General features: G+C 41.2%; 1 protein-coding gene across 14 annotated transcripts in view; it reads left to right on the forward strand.

Annotated features, from left to right (window-relative positions):
• Window positions 1-25384, forward strand: part of MYRIP (myosin VIIA and Rab interacting protein) — a 288867-nt gene that overhangs the window by 210033 nt on the left and 53450 nt on the right. For all 14 annotated transcript variants that reach the window (XM_058184056.1, XM_058184053.1, XM_058184060.1 and 11 more), the window contains 4 exons: window positions 4159-4311; window positions 13978-14155; window positions 21235-21872; window positions 23861-24097. In XM_058184056.1, the coding sequence (XP_058040039.1) occupies window positions 4159-4311; window positions 13978-14155; window positions 21235-21872; window positions 23861-24097 (1206 nt within the window). The remainder of the gene's footprint in view (window positions 1-4158; window positions 4312-13977; window positions 14156-21234; window positions 21873-23860; window positions 24098-25384) is intronic.

Genomic DNA, 25384 nt, shown 5'->3' on the forward strand with positions numbered 1-25384 from the left:
AGGAATCAAAATTAAAGCTACAGGCATGTTTTGACTGCACTGATTGGAATATTTTAAAGATACCTCTGCAGACCTGGATGAACTCACAGATACTGTAACATCATATGTCAGCTTCTGTGAAGACCTATGTGTACCTACAAGGAACTTGCGAATACACAGTAACAACAAACCTTGGTTTACACCTAAACTTAAGCAGCTACGACATTCCAAAGAGGAAGCCTACAGAAAAGGTGATAAAATGCTGTACAATCAGGCCAGAAATGCACTAACAAAGGAGATCAGAGCAGCAAAAAGAAGCTACTCTGAAAAGCTAAAGAATCAATTTTCAGCAAATGAACCAGCAAACATGTGGAAAACTCTTAAAAATATCACCGGCTATGGCAAACCTCCTTCCCAGGCTGAAGGTAATCAACAACTGGCAGATGACCTGAATGAGTTTTACTGCAGGTTTGAAAGGAAACTACAGCCACCTATCTCCACAACCCCCATCTCAGACACACCAACAACAGCCAAGCCTCCTACAACTAACCCCATTTCATTGGGTTCACAACCCCTAGTGATCACAGAAAAGGAAGTGCAGGACCTATTTCACAGACAAAAGCCAGGAAAAGCTCCAGGCCCAGACAAGATAACTCCTTCTTGCTTAAAAGTCTGTGCTGACCAATTGGCCCCCATCTTCACCCATATTTTCAATAAATCACTAGAGATGTGCTATGTTCCTTCTTGCTTCAAACGCTCTACCATCATCCCAGTGCCGAAGAAGCCCACCATCAAGGAACTGAATGACTACAGACCAGTTGCTTTACCATCTGTAGTCATGAAAACCTTTGAAAGGCTAGTGCTTTCCTACTTGAAAACCATCACGGATCCGATGTTAGACCCCTTGCAATTTGCATACCGAGCAAATAGATCAACAGATGATGCTGTTAATATGGCTCTGCACTACATCCTACAACATCTTGAGTCTCCAAAGACCTATGTAAGGGTCCTTTTTGTAGACTTTAGTTCAGCATTCAATATTATCATTCCAGACATTCTTCTATCTAAGCTAAACCAGCTACAGGTACCGGAACAGACTTGTAAGTGGATCACAAGCTTCCTAACAAACAGGAAGCAGCAGGTGAAGCTAAGCAAGATCACATCAAATACCTGTACAATTAGCACAGGGGCCCCCCAAGGCTGTGTGCTCTCCCCACTTCTCCTCTCTCTGTATACCAATGACTGCATCTCCAATGATCCATCTGTTAAGCTACTGAAGTTTGCAGATGACACAACAGTGATTGGTCTCATTCGAGACAATGACGAATCCGCATATAGACAAGAGGTCGAACGACTAGCCTTGTGGTGCAACCAAAACAATCTGGAACTGAACACACTCAAAACCGTAGAAATGGTGGTAGACTTTAGGAGAAACCCTTCCATACTTCCACCTCTCACAATACTTGACAACACAGTATCAACAGTAGAAACCTTCAAATTTCTAGGTTCTATCATATCGCAAGATCTAAAATGGACAGCTAACATCAAAAACATCATCAAAAAAGGACAACAAAGAATGTTCTTTTTGCGCCAACTCAGTAAGCTCAAACTGAGCTGCTGATTCAGTTCTACAGAGGAATTATTGAGTCTGTCATTTGCACCTCTATAACTGTCTGGTTCGGTTCTGCAACCCAACAAGAAAAACACAGACTTCAGAGGATAACTAGAACTGCAGAAAAAATAATTGCTACCAACCTGCCTTCCATTGAGGACCTGTATACTGCACGAATCAAGAAGAGGGCCGTGAAAATATTTACAGACCCCTCGCATCCTGGACATAAACTGTTTCAACCACTACCCTCAAAACGACACTATAGAGTACTGCACACCAGAACAACTAGACACAAGAACAGTTTTTCCCTAAAGGCCATCACTCTGCTAAACAAATAATTCCATCAAGACTATCAAACTATTTACTGAATCTGCACTACTATTAATATAGAATTTTTATTGGCCAAGTGTGATTGGACACACAAGGAATTTGTCTTGGTGCATATGCTCTCAGTGTACATAAAAGAAAAGATACGTTCATCAAGGTACAACATTTACAACACAATTGATGGTCAATATATCAATATAAATCATAAGGATTTATGCAACAAGTTATAGTCATACAGTCATAAATGGAAAGAGATTGGTGATGGAAACTATGAGAAGATTAATAGTAGTGCAGATTCAGTAAATAGTTTGACAGTCTTGATGGAATTATTTGTTTAGCAGAGTGATGGCCTTCGGGAAAAACTGTTCTTGTGTCTAGTTGTTCTGGTGTGCAGTGCTCTATAGCGTCGTTTTGAGGGTAGTGGTTGAAACAGTTTATGTCCAGGATGCGAGGGGTCTGTAAATATTTTCACGGCCCTCTTCTTGATTCGTGCAGTATACAGGTCCTCAATGGAAGGCAGGTTGGTAGCAATTATTTTTTCTGCAGTTCTAGTTATCCTCTGAAGTCTGTGTTTTTCTTGTTGGGTTGCAGAACCGAACCAGACAGTTATAGAGGTGCAAATGACAGACTCAATAATTCCTCTGTAGAACTGAATCAGCAGCTCCTTGGGCAGTTTGAGCTTACTGAGTTGGCGCAAAAAGAACATTCTTTGTTGTCCTTTTTTGATGATGTTTTTGATGTTAGCTGTCCATTTTAGATCTTGCGATATGATAGAACCTAGAAATTTGAAGGTTTCTACTGTTGATACTGTGTTGTCAAGTATTGGAAGTATGGAAGTATGGAAGGGTTTCTCCTAAAGTCTACCACCATTTCTACGGTTTTGAGTGTGTTCAGTTCCAGATTGTTTTGATTGCACCACAAGGCTAGTCGTTCGACCTCTTGCCTATATGCGGATTCGTCATTGTCTCGAATGAGACCAATCACTGTTGTGTCATCTGCGAACTTCAGTAGCTTAACAGATGGATCATTGGAGATGCAGTCATTGGTATGCAGAGAGAAGAGAAGTGGGGAGAGCACACAGCCTTGGGGGGCCCCTGTGCTAATTGTACAGGTATTTGATGTGATCTTGCTTAGCTTCACCTGCTGCTTCCTGTTTGTTAGGAAGCTTGTTTGTTAGGAAGCAAGAATGAAAGAAATAAGCACATTCAGAATGGGTTATAAACTTCTAGACTTATCCTAATATGAAGAGAAAATAAAAATATATCACTAGCACTTTGAAATATAATTAACTTCTGCAATTGCACCAAATGAAGTAATGAATTTACAGTTTCATTTTAAATTATATTCTTCTTGATTTGAAGCAGCATCTTCAAACTGCATGTGTGTTTTCTTTCTTCTCTGAAGACTTCTGATTTTATACAAAATTGAGAAAGAGACAAAAAAGCTGTTTCCTCTGTTATTGATATAACTAATTTAACTATTCATTGTTGACAGCTAATTTGCTCTGACAGCAAATCACGATTTTATTTCTTGTTTCTGTCAGAACTCAGTTTTTGAGTTTTTGCCTTTTTCTCCAGACATTGATTTAAAATCATTATCCAAACTCTTTACCAGATTTAACAAAACATTAGAAATTTTAAAAAAACCTATTAACATTCTAAACAGGAATATTTCTCTTTTTAACATATGTTAATTTTTATTTTAAACAAATTTATAACTGGTGAAACTTTGGACAAAATGTTTGTCATACTCTGATTAAAGTATGATATGGCTTTTAGACCAGACAAAATATCCTTCCTGGTCTATGACCATAATAAAGATTTGATTTGAAATGCCTTCAAAAATACTAATATGTCTATGACATATATAAAATGCTATCATATCTGTTTTAATGAATAGTATTTTACAATTGCTGCTTATCAGTAACCGTTAGTGCTTTAGTTCTTTTCTTTATATTTCACATTCAAATTTTATATATGTGAGAATGATAATCCATATATTATTGTACTTTATCATTTTAAACATTGTAATCACTACCCAATGCATTATAATATACTTTTTGTATGTAGATTTAGATAGTTGTGATAAAAAGCTTTCAAGAGCTAGAGCAAAAATTAAAAAGACAACTTTACGATATATGCTTCAAATCTTAATGGAACCATTCTAAATTACTGGTAATGATTTATTATGAAATATATATTTATTAGTATACATATAGTTTCATTTTCAACTTTCTACAGATTGTAAGGAAGCCGACAGTCAAAACTGAGCAAGTGGAAGCCGGCATTGAAAGGCCACAGTTCATGAATAACAGAAGTATGACATCTGCTGCATCCCCAAAACAGAACATGCTGACTTTTCAAAGGAGTCATAGAAGGTCATATGCATTATGGGTAAGCTACTAAATTTGAAAATACCTTTTACAAATGCTTTTTGCAGTCTTACTTCTTCTCAGAAATCTTTGCAGCTGTGTGGATTCTGTCTTCACAATCACATAAGTACTAGGCAATACAGGTAGTCCTTGACTTACGGCCACAATTGAGCCAGGATTTATGCTCATTGAGTGAGTATAAATATATATTGTTTAATTTGTTAAGTGAGTTTTGCCCCATTTTACAATTTTTCTTGCCACATTTGTTAAGTGAATCACTCCAGTTGTTAAATTAGTAACACAATGTTAAGTGAATCTGTCTTTCCTATTGATGTTGTTTGTCAGAAGATTGCAAATATGATCACGTGACTCCAGGACACTGCAAGTGTCATAACTATGAATCAGTTGTCAAGCATCTGAATGTACATCATGTGACCACAGGGATGCTGCAATGGTCATAAGTGTGAAAAATGGTCATAAGTCACTTTTCAGTGCTGTTGTAATTTTGAATTGTCACTAAATGAACTGTTGTAAGTCAAGGACTACCTGTAAAGGAAATCTATCAGAAATTTGGATGGATGATGGATCTGAATATAAAGTTTTTAAAACAACATTCTAAATCCCTGGTTTTTTTTGTATATGTCTTCCTTAATGGACTATGCAGAACGCTAACTTTAAATTTTTATGCTTGCTTTATTCTGTTTTGTTACCTGCCAAACCATCTTATTACCGTATATACTCGAGTATAAGCCGAGTTTTTCAGCACGTTTTTTGTGCTGAAAAACTTCCTAAACTTATACTCAGTATATCTGACTTATCTCGAGTTTTTTTTTAAAGCCCTCGGCTTATACTCGATATATCGGCTTATACTCGAGTTTTTTTCTTTTTCACATTTGCGGACGGAAGCCCTGCGGTGCAGTGAGAGGGCGGGCGGGGAGCCGCCAGCCTTCTCAGCTGAGGAGGAGGTTTCCCAACCGTAGGTGCCTCATTTCCCACCCTCGGCTTATACTCGAGTCCCCAGTTTACCCCAGTTTTTGGGGTAAAATTGGGGACCTCGGCTTATACTCGGATCGGCTTATATTCGAGTATATACGGTATTTTCCTCATGCTCTTAGTTTTAAATTTACTGGGCCATATTTGACCCAGAGGATTATAAGTAGCATACAAATGAGTAAGGATTATAATTTTGTTCTGCTGCCATCTGCCATTGGCACCAACAATTTAAAAAAAAAAACATGAGAAAAAAGAATTTATGGATAAATAAAATTGTAGCTTTTTCTTTAATTTGGCAGATTTTAAAAAAATGTTTGCTGAAGATGTAAACAATCAATTCCTTTCCTTTAAAATAAGTTAAATATTTTATAATGCACCTGAAATAGGGTCATTCCATGTGAAATGGTCTGATTTCAGAAAAATGCCCTGCTCGATCATCATGGATTTTGATGAAATTTTATGTGAACATGCACACATGACCACAGTGAATATTGGTAAAGTGTTACATGTGCCAATGCAATACTTGCGGAGATATAGTCATTTGTATGACCCCATACAGCCTTCTACAGTATGACTCTGAGATTCCAGCAACTTTGAGACATAATATCTCCGGCAATATTTTGTTGAGAGAAACAAAATTTGGCCATCTTGTACAACTTTTTGTGCTCTATTAAACAAAATAATAAAAAGATTCTCATGAGTGATCTCCATCTACATAATTTGGAGCAAAGTTGGCCGAAAATAGTGTGGCTTGAAAAAAAGGTTGAAGTTTGGAGTTCTCTGGAAGGAAAGGTATGAGAAACATGAAACTTTGTGTGTAAAAACTTAGCAACACAAGGTTTTCAAATATAACATTTCATTCTCCTACTGCTTTTCAATGGTTTACAAATTGAGTGTAAAGTTGATGGTTTTTGTAAAAATGCCAAAAATAGGGTATTTTCAGCCTGCTTTTACAAAAAATGAGTTTCTGGAAACACTGTTAAATCATTCTCATTAGAGAGAGCATGTTTCAAAACCCCTAAAAAAAGTAGGGTTGGTTTTTTATCGCTGATGTATAAAGCCCTAAAAGTTGGGACAAAGTTGAGGACACTGCTATGGCAACGTCATGCATTCTATTATTGTTTCGTCTTGTTTGTTTTATATAGATATCATTACTACTATTATATTGCATTGGTCCATGGTGACATTGTCACTACCAGTTAGGCACTTGAACCAACAGCCCCATCACCATAGAGGGCACGCCAGATAGCCGTGCAATACCACCCATAGGGTTTCTTGGTTCAGGATCCTAAGCCTGTAGTTTGATTTCTTCCTTGAGGTTCCATAACCTTGTGAGGGTATCTGTCTGATTCCCAAGCCGACAATTGGGCAGCTTATCCTATGTTCCCAAGCCTAAAGTGGGTATTTTATATGGTTCCCAAGCTGAAGGCTGTACTGTTCATATGAACTGCCAAATTCCAACAATCACTTATTTAATATTGAATTTACGTGCCACGTTCTTTAGTGTCTCTTCTGGGAATTGATCATGGGTGAAATCTAGCCGGTTCTATCTGGCTTGGGCAAACCGGTAGCAGATCTGTCAGCACATTACCATGCAACGGAGTTTTATTTATTTTATTTATTGTTTATATTTATATACCGCCCTATCTCCCAAAGAACTCAGGGCGGTTTACAGGCATTTAAAAGCAATAAATACAATTCTAAAAACGATTAAAAAACTTATTCAAAAGCCTAATAATTAAAAATATAAAAAATTAAAACCCAAGTTAAAACCCACAAACTAAAAACTAACTCAGTCCTGCGCAGTTAAATAGGTATGTTTTAAGCTCGCGGCGGAAGGTCCGAAGGTCCGGAAGCTGACGAAGTCCTGGGGGCAGTTCATTCCAGAGGGTGGGAGCCCCCACAGAGAAGGCCCTTCCCCTGGGCGTCGCCAGACGACATTGCCTCGCTGACGGCACCCTGAGGAGTCCCTCTCTGTGAGAGCGCACGGGTCGGTGAGAGGTATTCGGTAGCAGTAGGCGGTCCCGTAGATAACCCGGCCCTATGCCATGGAGCGCTTTAAAGGTGGTCACCAAAACCTTGAAGCGCACCCGGAAGGCCACAGGTAGCCAGTGCAGTCTGCGCAGGATGGGTGTTATACGGGAGCCACGAGGGGCTCCCTCTATCACCCGCGCAGCCGCATTCTGGACTAACTGCAGCCTCCGGATGCCCTTCAAGGGGAGCCCCATGTAGAGAGCATTGCAGTAATCCAGGCGAGACGTCACGAGTGCGTGGGTGACTGTGCACAGGGCATCTCGGTCCAGAAAGGGGCGCAACTGGCGCACCAGGCGAACCTGGTAAAACGCTCTCCTGGAGACGGCCGTCAAATGATCTTCCAAAGACAGCTGTTCGTCCAGGAGGACGCCTAAGTTGCACACCCCCTCCATTGGGGCCAATGACTCACCACCGATGGTCAGCCGCGGATTTAGCTGACTGTACCGGGATGCCGGCATCCACAGCCACTCTGTCTTGGAGGGATTGAGCTTGAGCCTGTTTCTCCCCATCCAGACCCGTACAGCCTCCAGACACCGGGACAGCACTTGATAGCCGTTGGGGTGGTCCGCGTGGAAAGGTACAGCTGGGTGTCATCCGCATACAGCTGATACCTCACGCCGAAACCACTGATGATCACACCCAGCGCCTTCATGAGGATGTAAACCGGAAGGGGCGAGAGGATCGCCCCCTGCGGCACCCCACAAGTGGGGCGCCTGGGGGTCGACCTCTGCCCCCCTGTCAACACCGACTGCGACCGGTCAGAGAGATAGGAGGAGAACCACCGATAAGCGGTGCCTCCACTCCCAATCCTTCAGCCGGCGCAGCAGGATACCATGGTCGATGGTATCGAAAGCCGCTGAGAGGTCTAATAGGACCAGGGCAGAGGAACAACCCTATTCCTGGCCCTCCAGAGATCATCCACCAACGCGACCAAAGCCGTCTCTGTGCTGTAACCGGGCGGAAACCGGACTGGAGCAGGTCTAGATAGACGGTTTCATCCAGGTGCAGAAACTGATATGCCACCATACTCTCTACAACCTTCGCGAGCGGGTTGGAGACCGGACGATAATTACCTAAAACAGCGGGTCCAGGAAGGCTTCTTAAGGAGGGTCTCACCACCGCCTCTTTCAAGGCGGCGGAAGACGCCCTCCACCAAAGAAGCGATCGTAATCGCCTGGAGCCAGCCTCGTGTCACCTCCTGGTGGCCAGCACCAGCCAGGAGGGCACGGGTCCAGTAAACACGTGGTGGCATTCAGTCTACCCAACAACCTGTCCATGTCCTCGGAGCCACAGGGTCAAACTCATCCCAGACAATGTCACCAAGACCACCTCGGACGCCTCACCTGAGTCACCACAATCTTGGTCCAACCCATCCCGAGCTGAGCGATTTTATCGTATAGATAACCGTTAAACTCCTCAGCACGTCCCTGCAGCGGGTCATCCCGCTCCCCTGGTGAAGAAGGGCAGGTCACCCGAAACAGGGCGGCTGGGCGGTTATCTGCCGGCGCAATGAGGGAGGCGTAGCCTCGCTTCCCTCAATGCCACTAGGTAAGTCCTTGTATAGGACTTCACTAGTGTCGATCAGCCTCTGAGCGGCTAGACCTCCAGGAACTCTCTAGGCGTCTTCTCCGGCGCTTCATCCCCTCAGCTCCTCGGAGAACCAGGGAGCCGGTTGGGACCTGCGCGGGTCAGAGGCCGCAAAGGCACGACACGATCTAAGGCCCCGCGCGGCCCGTTCCCAGGCCGCAACAAGTTCCTCAGGCGTGCCGTGAGCCAGACCCTCAGGAATGGCCCAAGCTCCATCCGGAACCTCTCCGGGTCCATCAGGCGCCTGGGGCGGAACCAACGCATCGGCTCCGTCTCCCTGCGGTGTTGGGTGGCGGTCAGAAAGTCTAGGCGAAGGAGAGTGATCTGACCATGACAAAGGTTCGATGACTATTTCCTTTAAGTCCAGATCTCTCAACCACTGACCAGAGACAAAAATCAAATCAGTGTACCACCCCAGTGTGGGTAGGGCCATCAACTACTTGCGTCAGGTCCAAGGCCGTCATGGAAGCCGTGAACTCCCGAGCTGCTGTCAATGGCGAGCGGAAGAAGGCAAGTTAAAGTCCCCATGACTAAAAGTCTGGGGTTTCAACTACCACCCAGCAAGCACCTCCAGGAGCTCGGGCAGGGCAGCTGTCACGTAGCAAGGAGCCAGGTACGACCAGCAAGCCCATCTGACATCTATGGCCCCACTTCACAAGGAGGATTCACACCGACAATCTGAGGTACAGTGGTCTCCCTCGGCTCCAGACTCTCTCTAATCACAACCGCCACCCCCCCACCCCTACCCTGGGCTCTCGGCTGATGAAATGCACGGAAACCTGGTGGGCACATCTGCACCAGGGGCACGCCCCCTTCTGTGCCCAACCAGGTTTCCGTAATGCCTATAAAGTCCGCGGCACCCCCCTGAATAAGGTTGTAAATTAGGGGGGCCTTATTGGCCATGGACCGTGCATTACATAACATCAGCCGAAGGCCCAGGCTCTGAGGGTCTTGACTATCCGGGGAACGGGAGAAGTCTGGGGGCTCGGGGCGCGCGATCGCCTGCAAATATCGAGAGCGCGCCCCCTTAACACGGGTGGGACAACTAAACATTTGGCTGCTTGAGCCAGCCTCCAGCAACCATCAACTGACCAAATAGTGAGGCCAACATAGCTGTTCAACTTTGGTGACAGAAACATGGAATTAAATATATATTTAAGAGATCATCATCAGTTTGTGCCAGTTGATTCAAATTCGATTTCTGTCAGCAAAGTTTCAAATGACACGATTAACTTTGTAGCCAAAATGTTGAATACCGTAGATCTGAATTTAAAATTGGCCAACATATTTCCCGGTTATTATGCTGCCTGCTTTTATGACAAAAAACGGTAGGTAGGCAATGTTGTGGAAATTTTGATCGAACAAAATTTCATCAAAATTCGTGATGGTCGAGCAGGGTCCCCCATACCACTTGACATGGAATGACCCAATAAATACATCCTTCATTATCCTAGTAAGTTTCCTAAATACTAGTTCTAATTTGTCATGGTCCTTTTGAACTGGACAGAATACTCCAAACTAGATTCGATTTATAAAGAGTAGAATGAAATCATTATTTCCCATGATTTGGAGACGTATATTGATTCCATTTGGTGATAGAATCCATTGTTTTAAAACTTTAATAGCAGGTGTGCAGAAAATAATAATAATATGCCAGAGAAAGTATATTGCACTTAAAGAGTTTTTACAGTAATTTGTAAAGACAGTTTCCAAGTTGAGTTAAAACTTCAGGAACAAAAAGATAAATATTATAACGACAATTTATAGAAAAAGATCCAATTCAGTAGATAAATATTATAACGACAATTTATAGAAAAAGATCCAATTCAGTGACTTTGAATTTATAATAAACACTGAAAATTTTGATGAAACTGGTTCCAGGAAATATTGTTTCTTTGTAACAACTCCAGCTTTATACAACAATCTATACTCTAGTACAGGTAGTTCTCGACTTAAAACAGATCATTTAGTGACTGTTGAAAGTTACAAAGGCACAGAAAAAAAGTAAATTATGACCATTTTTCACAGTTACAAACTTTGTAGCATCCCCATGATAATGTGATCAAAAATCAGATATTGGGACTAACTGGTTGGCAGTGCAGTGAAACAGAAGTGGGCTGGTGGAGCTAGAAGAAAGCCCAGCCAGGATACCCTATGGGGCCAAAGCCACCTTGGAGGGGTGGTGAAGATAGGAGGGATCCTTTGTTGATCACAAGGAAACGGCAGTTTCCTCGCTTGATACGAAGAAACCCTCCTGAACAGCAGCAGAGACAATGGCCATTATGGCCAGACCGGGACAAGAAGATTATGAGCTGGAGCAGTTTATGAACAGGGGATTGGAACTGGGTGAGACGATTTTCAACGTCTATATTAGAGACTTAAATCCAAATAAAGAATTTCTAAAAGAAAGACTCTCCAAACCGTTGAGAAAGCGGCAAATTAATATACAGAGACAGACTATAGACCCTAAATAGAAATAAAATTATAATGGGAGAGTATGAAATTTTAAACTTTAAAATATAGAAAGTCCAGTCTGGAACTTGCAGTATTGAAAAAAATTACTCTAATTTGCTGATAAGGTCTGATTTCTGCGCAAAAAGAAAAATTAATTTTTTTTATCATTTGACAGTCAGCTGTTATGCCTTCTGCTTGTTTTAATGCTGGAACTTAGACGTTAGATGCCACCTACTGGTGAAAAAAGATACTAAACTACTACATGGTGGGAAAAGACTTTGACAGTAAAAGAGAGTGATAAGAGAAGAGAAACAAAGGAGAAGAAAAAGGGAAACAAAGTGAAAGGCAAACAACACCTGGAAGGCCATCTTTGGGGGTGGAGGAGTTGGTTCTGAATTTATTTGTTTTCTGGCTGTTTGGGAATAACTGGTAAACTTCTTGAAGATCCTTAAAAGAGTGAGGACTATAAACAATAAGAATTGTTCCTGAAACTGAACTTGACTCTATGGATTAATGTGACATTGGGAAATCTGATGGTCCATCCTGGATTATAAATACTACTTGACAGAACATTTTACGAGGTGAAAGAAGAAAAATTAAAACTTACAAATGCAGAAAATTTAAAGGGAGCAAATTAGAAGATTTTGAGGGCTTTAAATATTGTGGATTCTGAGGACCAGTTCTGGGGCTGAGTGAAATTCTTTTAATATGGGCTTTTTTGGCACCTTTGGACAACTGAGACATTGGGATTTTGGTGGATTATTGGTGGATCATTGAGTAATTTTTGGCCCATTAAATTAAAGCAAAATAGCAGAACAGGGAAAACCAAATACCTTTCAAAAAGAAATTGATGCTTCAATGTATTCAGGAAGCTATGATAAGGAATCATAGGGAGATGATAGACTTGATGCGTGATACAGATGTGAGAATAGAAAGTCCTAAGCAAATAATAATGAAAAATGAACAAAAAACTCAGAAAATAGAGGAGAAACCAGAAGGAGCAGAGGAAAGAATAGAGGAGATAAATCAACAAATGATACAAGCAGATAAATCAACAAATGATACAAGCAGGAAGAGATAGTAAAGATTCCTGGTTTCAAAGAGGTAGCTTATTCTTCAAGAGGTCAAAATATAGAAGTCGATAGAGAAAAAGATCTCCCTGAAGCAATGAAAGAGTTACTGATGGGTGCTCTAGAGTGTCAGGTCTGGAATCCGGAAGTTCAGTTTTGGAATTTCACTCATCGTGTGCCAGTTTCCTCATGCTAGTAAAGAACTCTGAAAGACAATGGTTTCTGAGATTTTTTTATGCAGAAGAGGTTTTTCTGGAACCTTGACATTGAGATTCGACAGCAAGAGACAGATGTGAAAGCAAATGAAAGAATTAGACTAAATATGAATGATGTAAGGAGATACAAGATCCCAAGAGAGGAGTATGGGAGATTTCTCCAAAAGTTAATAAGAGTTGAAATACTAAAAACGGCAAGAGATGATGGATAGATACATAATACCTTTCAACATGGGAATTGCTTTATTAGGGGTTAGAAAAAAGGTAGAAAGTAGAAATTGGGAAATATTACTATGTATACTGCTATGTAGTATAATACATCATAATTACAGTGTATACGTAAATGTTAGATGAAAGATTATTATGTATACCTAAACAGTATTAACATCGTTATTAGTATTGTATATAAAGTAAATTGACCCAGACAATACACTGTTCACTAAGCACTCATATATGTTAAAGCAAAAAACATAAATAAAATTACATATTTAAAAAATTAGATACTTGGCAATTGGTTCATACTTATGACTGTTGTAGTGTCCTGGGGTCATGCGATTACTTTTTGCAACCTTTTGACAAACAAAGTCAGTAGGGAAGCCAGATTCACTTAACAACTTTGGCAAGAAATGGGGTAAAATGGGGTAAAACTCACTTAACAAATGTTCACTTAACAACATAAATTTTGGGCTCAATTGTAGTTGTAAGTTGAGGACTACTTGTATTATGGTAATTTGAAAAGTTATGTTGGTGTCATTATTCAAGTGTGTCTTTGTGGTCAGCGGTAGATATTCTTTGTGTGATTTATGTTGTAATATTTTCTTGGGTGGTTCTTCTGGTAATGTTTTAAAATTTTAATTTTTAAAATTTTAATTATTATAAAATGATAGATGTTTTAAGTTTGTATTATGAATATTTTATAATTGCATTGTTGTGGTTATGCATGAGAGAATTCCTTATGAAATTACAATATATATAATTAATAATTGCATGCATTAAAATAATGTTGGAATGCTATTCTGTTAATTAATATTCCCAATATTTATTTAATTTGTTTTTTAAAATATTCTACTATCAGAAAAGCTTTCAGAATAGCTTAACATATAATCAGTAAAAAAAAAGGGGAGTCTCCCTTCCTAGTGATCATTTTAAAGACATATCTTCAACAGGGAAAAAGGATATATAAAAGGGGAAAACAGTCACTGATTATGGTAATAGGTTAAGGAAAAAACAGTCTATATCATTGGCTGATGGATATGTCTTGCTTTCCATTTTTTGTGCAACTTGAGAATACAAGTCCAAGCTTGCATTTCCTAAAGTTATACATTTTTTTAACAGAGATCCCAGTCTGCATTTTCACTGACTAATGAAGCTACAGCCCAAGACCCAATTCTCACATCATCAGTATTTGAATCTACCTTGAGGGAACCAAAAGGCCAAATCAAGAAACAAAATAACAAGCTGTCTACATTTCCCAGCTGGAAGAGTGTGGACCAATTAAATGAACCAAATAAAGGCCTGTAATACATATGATATTTCTTAGCTCTGCAAAGAAAAAAATAGCTATTTTTCATGTTCTTTTAGAATGGAGGAAAGAAGAAGGAATCAGGCAGATCAACAATCTGCAGTCTGAGAATGGTCACTGCTTTGTCATTTTCTTTTTAAAATAGCTATTAAATTTTGAAAACAATGGACAGCATTTCTGCAAAATATTCCAAGCATATACATTTGGAATATTCAGAACCTCTCTGCTGAGCCATTGGAATATGTGTTCTGTTATTAACTCATTAACAATGAATAACTTTGTATTATTTATAACCTGTTATGAAATTTGCAAACAAAAAGGCCTGGTTCTAATGTAAAGCTGTGATCATTCTTTTCAGCAAAATGTATTATCGTTACCAGAATTAAGCCTTGCATAGCACTTGGCAAGGCCTCAATAACTAGATCCTCTGCAGTATCCATTCGCATAAATACATCCTCCTGTAGACATTAATACCAAAAGCTGATTCTAGATGAGTTAATCCTCTTCCTGGATGCAGAAAGTTGTATCTGTTTTGTTTTTATTTTTCAGCTATTGTTTCTGTGCTTTTTACCTCTGAAATCTTAGAACATAATTTATGGTTCTGTTTTGTGAGAGATAAATGGACCTGTAATGTATGTGGTTGATGCATGTGCAAACTTAACTTGTTAAGCTGTAATAATTTATTTTAAAAATTGTCTTTTGAAAAACATTCCAAAAATTTGGCAATTGACTTCTGAGGCATTTTGCAATGCCTTTAAATTAAGCAGCTACTCTTGAGGATAAATAGACTTTGGCTGTTTTATTAAAACAAAGCTGAAATCCCAACAGATTTTTTTAGTCACATTTAATGGCATTTGATTGTTTAAACTCTAGAAAAAAATGCTTTCAAAAGCAATTGCAGTTATATATATTTCATTTATAAATTAGATGCTGTTTAGAAAAGTATTTTGAGTCCCAGGAATATACTAAATAGTATGGAATCAGTGCTTTCACTAACTCAAAAATAAAATAGCTTTGTGTAATTAAATGTACATACAGGTAGGCCTTGACTTAACAGCCATAACTGAGCCCAGAATTACAGGTCAGCAGCCATGCCAGTTCTTAGTGGATCATTATATGACAAATCCAATTTTATGACATTTATAACATGTGGCAGTGATTAAGTGAATACGGTGATCATAACGCAAATGCCACAGTTATTAATTGAAAGCTGTAGTCGTTAAGTGAACCCATTGTATACAATGGACATTTTTTGCCAGAAAGTAAATGCCAGTTTTCAACATGGTAAATTGTGATCACATGATCATGGAATGATGCAAACAGCTCTAAATAGAGACTGGGTTACTCAACACCCAAAATGCAATCATGTGACCATGGGGATAGGGCAGCTGTCAAATTTTGAGTCATGGATATCTTTTGGGGGGTATATCATAACTTTAAATAGTCATTAAGCAATCTGTCATAAATTGAGGCTTACCCATAGAAGCCTACTTAAGATTTTATATATAAACATTATAGCTTTAATGTTTAAAAAACATTAAAAAAAAAACCACTAGCAGTTAAAAAGGAAGAAACAGCTGCAATCACACATTGCTCCCAGAAGCACGAAGCTGAAGCCTGAAGATGACGAATGAGACTTCATCGAAACGTCGCCAAGACACTGCCAATTTTACGCGGGAGAAAACCCGAATAACCAAAGACCTACATTATAGCTTTAATTTTCAAGAATTTTAAAATGTTGCTTCTTTGCATTTAAGATCAAGTATAGCATCGTATTCCCTAAAATTCTTATGTTGACTCAGTTATGCATAATATAAAACAATTGCAATAAATGGAACAGTTGGTCATAGATGACATTAATTTCAACTAATTTCTTTACATATGATTAAGTTTATATTCAAATCATCCACCTTCTTCTACAGTATTTGTGAAATTTCAAGCTATTAATTCTGCTAATGAAAGTGTTAGATTCGGGCAATAACGAGGCAGGAGACCAGGATAGTGACAACAGCTCTTTACTATATGGTGAACCCAGCAGCCAGTGCTGGGAAAAACCTCTCTTTATATACAGTTTAGCCGGAGGCTTCAACCAATCAGCAACGTGCTATTTTCCCGCCAAAACTTTTAAAGATACATTACACTCCTTCCCTCCCAGAAAACACTTTACCAATATTTACATGAAATTAACATCTTATTTGTCAACGTAATCACGCAAGTAGACTGGGCGTCTCCTGACTCTTTCGGACCTGCACAATGCATTTTCTGGGAGTGAGTCGAGCTGACCGGAGGGACTGTTTGTTCCTCTCAGCTCCTCCTCTGCCATCCGGCCCTGGATTATTGCAGAGTCGTCCCTGCTGTTTTCAGGAGGAACCGGTTGGCGTCGCTGGACCTCCTGGAACTCAGATAAGTCCGCGTTTGCCCCGGGTTTGAGTCAGCTGTGGATTATGCATTGAATAGTCAGGGTCTGTTTCGTCTGATTCTGCTTTACCGTTATGCGTTTCCTTATTTGATCTATGTAGCACTTCCACACCCGGCCATCCTCTATCTCTACTAGATATGATTTTGGTCCTGTTATTTCTAGGATTTTTCCTGCTAACCAGGTCGGGCCCTCGCTGTAGTTGTGTGCCCACACTAGGTCGCCTACTGCCATCTCTCTTGTTTTACCGTGTGCCCCTTTGTAACCGTCTGGTGTGTAGTTTGGGTTTAAACGGTCTAGTGGGCACCTAAGCTTCCGACCCATTAATAGCTCGGCCGGGCTGCGGCCAGTTATTACACAGGGGGTTCTGTGTTGGACTGCTAGATATGTATCAATTTTTGTTTGCCAATCGCCTGGCCTGATTCTGGACAATGCTTCCTTTGCGCTCCGAACGAAACGTTCTGCAAGGCCGTTCATCGCAGGGTGGAAAGGCACCGAGAGGACATGTCGGATGCCCTCCTCTGCCAAGTACCCCTCAAACTGGGTTGCCGTGAATTGCGGGCCGTTATCGGAGACTAAAGTGTCGGGCAACCCGTGGGTTACAAATAGGTGCCGTAGGACTGAAATCACGGCATCGGCTGTCATGGATCTCATGAGAATGATTTCCAGCCATTTGGAGTAGGCATCGACTACTACCAGAAAGGTTTGGCCGTGGAAGGGGCCGGCAAAATCGATATGGATCCTAGACCAGGGGCCCTGGGGTCTCTCCCATTCCCGAATCGGGGCCGTTGGGGGTAGCGGTCTGGACTCCTGGCAGGCCTGGCATTTCCCTACCCTTTCAGCAATTTCCGAGTCCATTAAGGGCCACCACACATAGCTTCTCGCTAGACCCTTCATTCTCACGATTCCTGGGTGACCTTCGTGAAGGAGATCCAATACCTTTTTCCTCAATTTCTCCGGGATCACCACTCGATCCCCCCATAGCAGGCACCCCCCTTGTGCCGAGAGTTCCCCACGTCTTTTTACAAACTCTTTAAAACGCCGCCGCGCAGCGGCCAACCTCTTGTACCCAACCAATTACAGTTCTTATTGTAATGTCCTTATACGAAGCCGAGCCACCTCTTTGGATGTGACTGGGCCAGAGTCCAAAGAGTCAATTAGCAGAACTGGTATCCCGGAGTGGGGTCTTGATAGTCCCTGGTAACGGGCATCTGCTCAGGGCGTCTGCATGCCCTAATTCCTTTCCTGGCCGGTGTAGTAATTTGTAAGAATACGCTGCCAGGAAGATAGTCCATCGGGTCAGTCTTGGCGAAAGTGCCACGGGCGTTGGGCGGTCGCCTGCCAACAGACCTAGCAAGGTCTATGGTCCGTGATGATTTCAAAATCACGACCAAATACATATTCATGGAATTTCTTTACTCCGGAGACTATAGCCAAGGCTTCCTTATCAAGCTGGCTATAATTCCTTTCAGTTGATGACATGGTTCGGGAGTAATATGCAATAGGGGCTTCTGTGCCATTTGGTAACCTGTGGCTGAGCACAGCCCCCACCCCATAGGGAGATGCATCGCAGCTTAACACTAATGGCAGCGTGCCATTGTATTGGATAAGGAGGCTATCACTCGATAGGAGATTCTTTACCCCTTCGAATGCCCTAGCTTCCGCCTTTCCCCAAGACCATGCAGCCGTCTTTGCTAGTAATTTATGCAGCGGCTCGGCTACTGTTGCCTTATTCCTTAAGAATACCGCGTAGAAGTTGACCAGACCTAAGAATGCCTGTAACTCCGTTTTGGTCTTTGGAACCGGGGCCTTCCTGATGGCCCGTACCTTGCTCTCAGTGGGGTGAATCCCTTCCCTGTCTATCCGGTAGCCCAGGAATTCCACAGACTCAACCCCGATCTGGCATTTGTTCAGTTTAACCGTGAGACCGGCAGACCGGAAAATGCCCAAAACTTTTCGCAGCCTTACCCCTAATTCCTCTAGATTCTCAGCGGATACCAGTACATCGTCAAAGTATGGTACCACCCCTGGTAGGCCCTGCAATAGCCGCTCCATTAGGTTCTGAAATAACCCTGGAGCCACACTAACCCCAAACTGTAACCGGGTACACTTAAAAGCCCCTCTGTGAGTCACAATTGTCTGCGCTTCGGCTGTGCTGCTATCTACGGGCAGCTGTTGATAGGCTTGGGCCAAGTCTAGCTTGGCAAAAACTTGCCCTTGCCCCATTGAGTGCAGTAAGTGCTGTACTTTTGTTAAGCGTTGCCTTGTAGTCAGCGCAAATCCGGACCGACCCGTCCGGTTTGACTGGGGTGACTATAGGGGTCTCCCACTTAGCATGGTCAACTGGCACTAGAATTCCCTGGTTTACTAGCTTGTCCAGTTCCCGGTCAATCCTGGGCTTTAGGGCGAACGGGACCCTCCTAGCCTTTAGACGGATAGGGGCAACTTGGGGGTCTAAGTTAAAAGAGATAGGGGTCCCCGTGTACTTGCCCAGGCAGTCTCTGAAAACGTCCCCAAATTCTTTCACGAGTGCGTCTTTGAGGTCGACTTCGTTTCTGAAGATTCCAGTCACTCCCATGCCCAATGCTCGGAACCAGTCCAGTCCCAACAAGCTTGGCAGGGTCCCATCGACTATGGTGATGGGCAGAGTTTTCTTGTAGTGTCCATACTCGACGTGGACGGACGTTACCCCTCGAACAGGGATGCGATTCCCTTGGTAGTCTTGTACCTTTAATTTCTGTGGTTGCAGCTTGCGCTTTGGGATGGCGGGTAAGGCTCTCACGAGATTGTCCCAGGACATGATCGTGATCGATGAGCCGGTGTCCACCTCCAATCGGCACGGCACCCCCTCAATCTTTGCCTTTGTAAAGATTTTTTTCTAGGCGTGTTGATGCGTGACCCACTCACGACAGTCTGATTCAACTTCGCGCCTTTTTAAACTGACCACTCACGGGCCGCCGCGTTCCGCTCTGATTGGCCGGTTTGAATTTTTGGCGGAAGGTTGGGGTGCTCGACAGGCCTGTGCTATGTGCCCTTCCTTTCGCACCGACACACCGCATCCTTAAATCTGCATTGTTGTCGTTGGTGTTGCCTCCGCAACTGCGCAGTCACCCCGGTCTTCTTTCTCCGCCTCCCGGTGTGGAAGACTCTTCCTCTTCCTCACCGTCAACTCAGCCTGGATCTCCTCGTTGTGGACGGGGTTGATTTCGCACCAGCCGCTGGTGCGAGCGGCTTTGTAGGGTTTCCGCGCTTGGGTAGACATCTCGTGAGCCCTGGCTTCGCCCAAGGCGTTTGCCAGCATTAGGTTGCTTTTAGACAGCAGCCGCCTCCAAACGGATGTCCCTGACCCCGGATGAGTTGCTCCAGCAATGCCTCATCCAAGTCTCGGTACTCGCAATGTTTTGAGGCTTTCTCAGGGCTGCCATGTATGCGCTGATGGACTCGCCTCTTGCTGCCTGCGCTCCCGACCAACCGTTGCACATACTTGACGGCGTTGGTGCATAATGGGCTTTCAATAAATTCTGCAGAGTTTGCCACGGTACCGACTGTACGGCGTTGGCTCCGCCAGGATTCTGCGGTGTCGAAAACTTCTGGACCGCAGTGGCTCAGGAAATACGCTGCTTCCTGTTGTCTGAAACTCCTTGAAATTCGTTCGCCTCGAGGAAACACTCGAAACGAGCCATGTATGACCCCCATTTTTCCTTGGCTGGGTCGAATGGTGCTGGCGGTGTGTAGCCGGACATCGCTGCTTTCCGCCCCTTGTTTGCTGGGTTCGCGTCTTCCTGGTGAGTTCAGCTCTTTTCCTGGCGCTCTTAGCCTCGAGATCCCACCTTCGTCGCCAGTGTTAGATTCGGGCAATAACGAGGCAGGAGACCAGGATAGTGACAACAGCTCTTTACTATATGGTGAACCCAGCAGCCAGTGCTGGGAAAAACCTCTCTTTATATACAGTTTAGCCGGAGGCTTCAACCAATCAGCAACGTGCTATTTTCCCGCCAAAACTTTTAAAGATACATTACAGAAAGGACACTAGATGATATGATAATAAGTAGACTAATAGCAAGACTCTTGCTCAATCCAACAAATTGAATCCTTTACTAGAAATAACTGGTGGCTGTTAATCTGTCTGGATTAATAACAAGCAGTAGATGTTCCCATCTTTGCACTGAATTGCCATGTAGTGCCAAATTGTTAGACTTTATCTTGGTCAGCAGTACTAGTTGCAAGGAAAATACAAAATGTTTAAAAACATTTAAGTTTTCAGGAATTCTAAAATACACATTACAACCACTCTTGGGATTTAAAGAAATTCTTAATAATATTAATAAATAACAATGTATTTATCATGTTTTCCATCTATCCAATATTATGTGTGGGTTGCAAAACATTGTTTTGTAAACCTTTAAAATATTTATTAAAACTCTGGGCCCATTTCAAATTCTTCAGATCAAATTGTGATTAATCACCTTCACAGTACTTTCTCATATGTGATACAAATTCATATGAATTTAATTATTCTCTTGAAATTTATACGATATAAAACAACTAAAATTTTACTTTTTGTAGTAATTGAAAAAATAGCTAATTAAGAATGCATTTAGATCAATAAAATTCAATAATAATGATACTGGAGTTTCTTTTTATATTTCCTTAGATTTTCCTCCTTTTTTGCAAAGTACAGATGGAAATTGGGTAGCCTTGCAAAATGCCATTTTGCCTTGTCCTCGAATGCTTGCCAAACCTAAGAGCCAAGTGTTCAAAGCTTTGGAGGAAGAATCCAGTGTTGTATCTGCTTATGATGAGATGGGCTCAGATAGCGAAGATAATGGTGACTGGAATGTGACTTTGAACAAGCTAAAGCAAAGCCCTCCGGAGCTTTCAAATTACTTTGAAGCTCAGTACAATGCTGAATGGAGTTATGGCAATGAATTATACCAGTCTATGACTTCTCTGTCACCTAAGGGGTTTACCATTGAGACAGAATACTCTGATTCAGAAATATCACCTGTCGATTCTTTAAGGGAGACTATAGCATCTAGCCTCTTAGGAATACATAAAGAAATTTGTAACAATAAATACAGAGAGGAAAAAACAGAGTTGAACGAAGAATTGGATGTAAATTTTAATCCACAGGCTATCAGTTTAAACTGTTCAGATAGTAATGAAAATGAAGAAACCTATCATGACTTTGAAAAGACATCAAGAAGATGTGAAAAAAGTAATGTTCTCTCTGAAGATTTATGCAAAAGCAAAAATTACACAAAACCACCTAACAACTTGGGTACATATCAGGTAATCAAAGTTTGGTGATTACAGTTTATAGCCTGCCAAAAAAAAAAAAGGGATGGGAGTGGTAAAATCTTTGCTGTATTACATAGACACAGTAACCTAAGCACAGCCAGTCATGGAAAGCTCTATTAATTATCTTTGGTTGATTAACTGCATGAATATATGTATGTTGCTAATGTCAATTGGGCATTGAATAAACTGATCTAATCTGACACTTTGTCACTGAATAGGACTTGGTACTATGTATTACACACGCTTCAAGTAACTATGTTCATGATTTTTCAGATTCCTGTTCAAATGTTTTTCTGCTAAAATTATTTGTTGTGATCCTATTGTAAAATTTACATATCCAAATTGCATTGCTACATTATGAAACCAACTTTGGGGGAAAAATATTTTTCTGGAATGTGATAGCCAAAATCACATGGAATTAAAAAAGGCCACTTATATAGCTGACTATATAGCAATAGCACATAGATTTATATATCACTTCACAGTGCTTTACAGCTCTCTTTAAGCAGTTTACAAAGTCAGCATCTTGCCCCCAACAATTTGGGTCCTCATTTTACCGACCTCCGAAGAATGGAAGGCTTAGTCAACCTTGAGCCAGTGAGATTCGAACTGCCAAACTTCTGACATCTGGCAGTATATAGTACATGACTAGAGCTATATTTGCACAACTTTTAAAAAATAATCAGCCACATTTTAGTCTGTCATGTTGCTTCTCATGTCTGAATTACATTTCAGTGCAAATATCTGTACAAAACTGAATTTGCAGACTTTTTTTTCTGTTGATCACCAACTGAAGGAGAGGCTTATCATTGCCTTATCCCATGCATATTAATCATTGCCTTTGCTATTGTCATGAAAATGATCATCCATTTCCAGCATCTTCCTGTACAGAATATTTGCAACTCAGGGTTATAAAAAAAGAAAAGATTTGTGTAAATAGATTATTTTTTCCTTGGCAAGGTTTGCTTCAATTTGTTCTCTGGTTTTATCATTATTTTCCTTTTATTTATATCCTGCCAATAGAAAAAAAAAGATTAATTTCCTGTTCAGCTTTCCTGTGCATACTTATGTTACTTCTCAGTGATGAGAATTAAAAATGTTTCCTGTCCTATTTTTATAATCTGAAAACCATACATGTAACATAGAATCTAATTAAATATCTAGTACAGATAATCTTTTCATGATCATTCAAATTTAAGATGTTGTTGAATGAAAGAACTTAGGACCGCTGTCCAGAGTTCCAAGCCCAGAATGTTGTAGCGCCCCTGCAGTCATGTAATGAAATTTTAAATGCTTGGCACTGTGGCTCACCCTTACAACAGTGGGAATGCTGCATCTCTCCCTCACACTGTGGGCTGGGAGCCTTCACCAGTTAGGTCCACTGACACATGGAAATTTGTCACCAGTTGAAGGCCTTGACTGATTCATCAGCACACGAGCTTCCTTCCTCCCCCTTTACTCCCAAGTGGCCTGGTCTTCTCCCTCTCCCCCAATTCTTGGAAGGTCTCAAGTGGCTAGATCCACTTGTCCATGAAAATCTGCCATGCGCCAGAAGGTTTCAGCCAGTTAGACCCAGTGATGTTTGGGCCTCCTACCTTCCTACAATCAGCCTGACTTTTCTTTCTCCTCTACCACCAACCCAAGAAGTCGGGCCTTTTCCCTCCCCCGCCCCCCATGGCCTTCTCTTTGCTCATCATGCCCAGGTCCACATATCATTCTCTGCAGCTGCTACAGTGCCAATCCAAAGTAAAGCTCATCTAGGAACATAGTGAAGGCTAGAAAAGCAATCTTTCTCAAGGCTAATGGAGAGAAGTCAGCCTCTGAAAGTTATTTTTTCCTTATATATTCATTATGTTGCAATTGTCAGAATGCTACTGCATTGCTCTCATGTCATAAATAGTTCTTAATAACAGATTTAATTGTTTTCTTTTTGAGATATATTGATTTAATTCTTCGCTTTTTGTTTTTAATTATTTAAGGTATTTGATGATTTATCAAAATTTGACATCAGCTGTGCCAATCAACATCAACAAAGTAAAGCACTCTCTATGGAAGAAAGAATGAAGGCAAGGTTATCTGAATTATCAATAAAAATGAAAAATAGTAGAGAAACTTCAGAGGAAGAGACATCAGAGTCAAGAACAGCAAATGAGAACCAGAAATCAGACTTGGCTTCAGAAAGCAATAGAAAATACTTCCAAGAAGAATTTAAAAAGGTAGTTAATACTTTTTGTCTGTATAGTTAGCAAATAACGTGAGTCCTTTTCTATCTTATTCCTTGGGGAATTGAAGTGTGGGAAGTAGAGGCCTGTAAAATCCTTGAACAAACACAATATGGCACACCACAATATTTAGCTGTGTTACTCACAAATTGCAACAATTTAATGTGAAATTGTTGGGAAACCACATAGTTGCTACGGGAAACAATGTATAGGCCATAATGTGGCTTCTATCCCTATTTTCCATTCCCACACTTTGTGCTGTTGCTGCTGAAGGGATCCTATAACTTTTTAAAATTATTCTTCCAAAATCTCTTTAATTAGGCCAGATAATCCTGTTTCTGCAGATTGCATTTTGTTATGCATTTAACAATTCACTTCAAAATTAAACATGAGAAATGTAGGAGATTCTATCTTTTGCATAACATTTACTTGTCATAAAATGAAATTTCATATAAATAATAACATTCCAAAAGTTTCCTGGAATTCATATTTCTAATGGAATCTATAGGATTATACTATTTCTGCAAAAAGTATACAAGTATATCAACTTGTCTTTTTTCAAGAGGATAGACTAATTTCCAGCTACATAAACAAATTTCATTTGCTTCTTTCCCTTGATTAGTCATTTCTACCTAGCATTATGCTTTCTTAGATCATCCCAATGAAGAACCATTACCCAGAATGTCACAAAGATGCTTTTTCAAAAGGCAACTTGAATATGTTTTTTCCTTGAGGAAGAAGATGTTTCACTTATCATCCAAGAAGCTTCATCAGTTCTGATTGGATGGTGTGAAGAGGATGGGAGGATTAGTTCTGACAGATGGGGGAGGGGATGGAACGATCGTATTTCTTTGCAATCATCTGGTCATTAGTATTCTCTCTGAGAGACTTTGGGGCCAGTTGGGGGTTTATCTGAGCCGCAGGGTCACCTGAATTAGAATGCAAATGAATGTAGAATCTTCTTGGATCTGCTGAAAGGACTGTGATATAGACAGGAGATAGATAGTATTATATTCCTTCTCCTCTGTTTAAGGAAGGCTGTGTCAGGTATGCCTTCTTTCGGTACTCAAGAAAGAAAAACCTCAACTCGATTTTCATAGAGTAGTACTTTTACTGAGTATGAACTGAATGCAATCAAAGCAAAGCAAGGTGCAAAAATCACATATAGGAAACATTCCCCAAACCCTCCCCCCAAGGGTCCAGTCAGAATTATCCAATCCACCTTCCCCCAGGGGGTCATGTGGGGTGCAGCTTCAGATGGCCCCATCCTTCTGGTATGCT

The sequence above is a fragment of the Ahaetulla prasina genome, chromosome 4, assembly GCF_028640845.1.
Source record: "Ahaetulla prasina isolate Xishuangbanna chromosome 4, ASM2864084v1, whole genome shotgun sequence".
NCBI classification, from domain to species: Eukaryota; Metazoa; Chordata; class Lepidosauria; order Squamata; family Colubridae; genus Ahaetulla; species Ahaetulla prasina.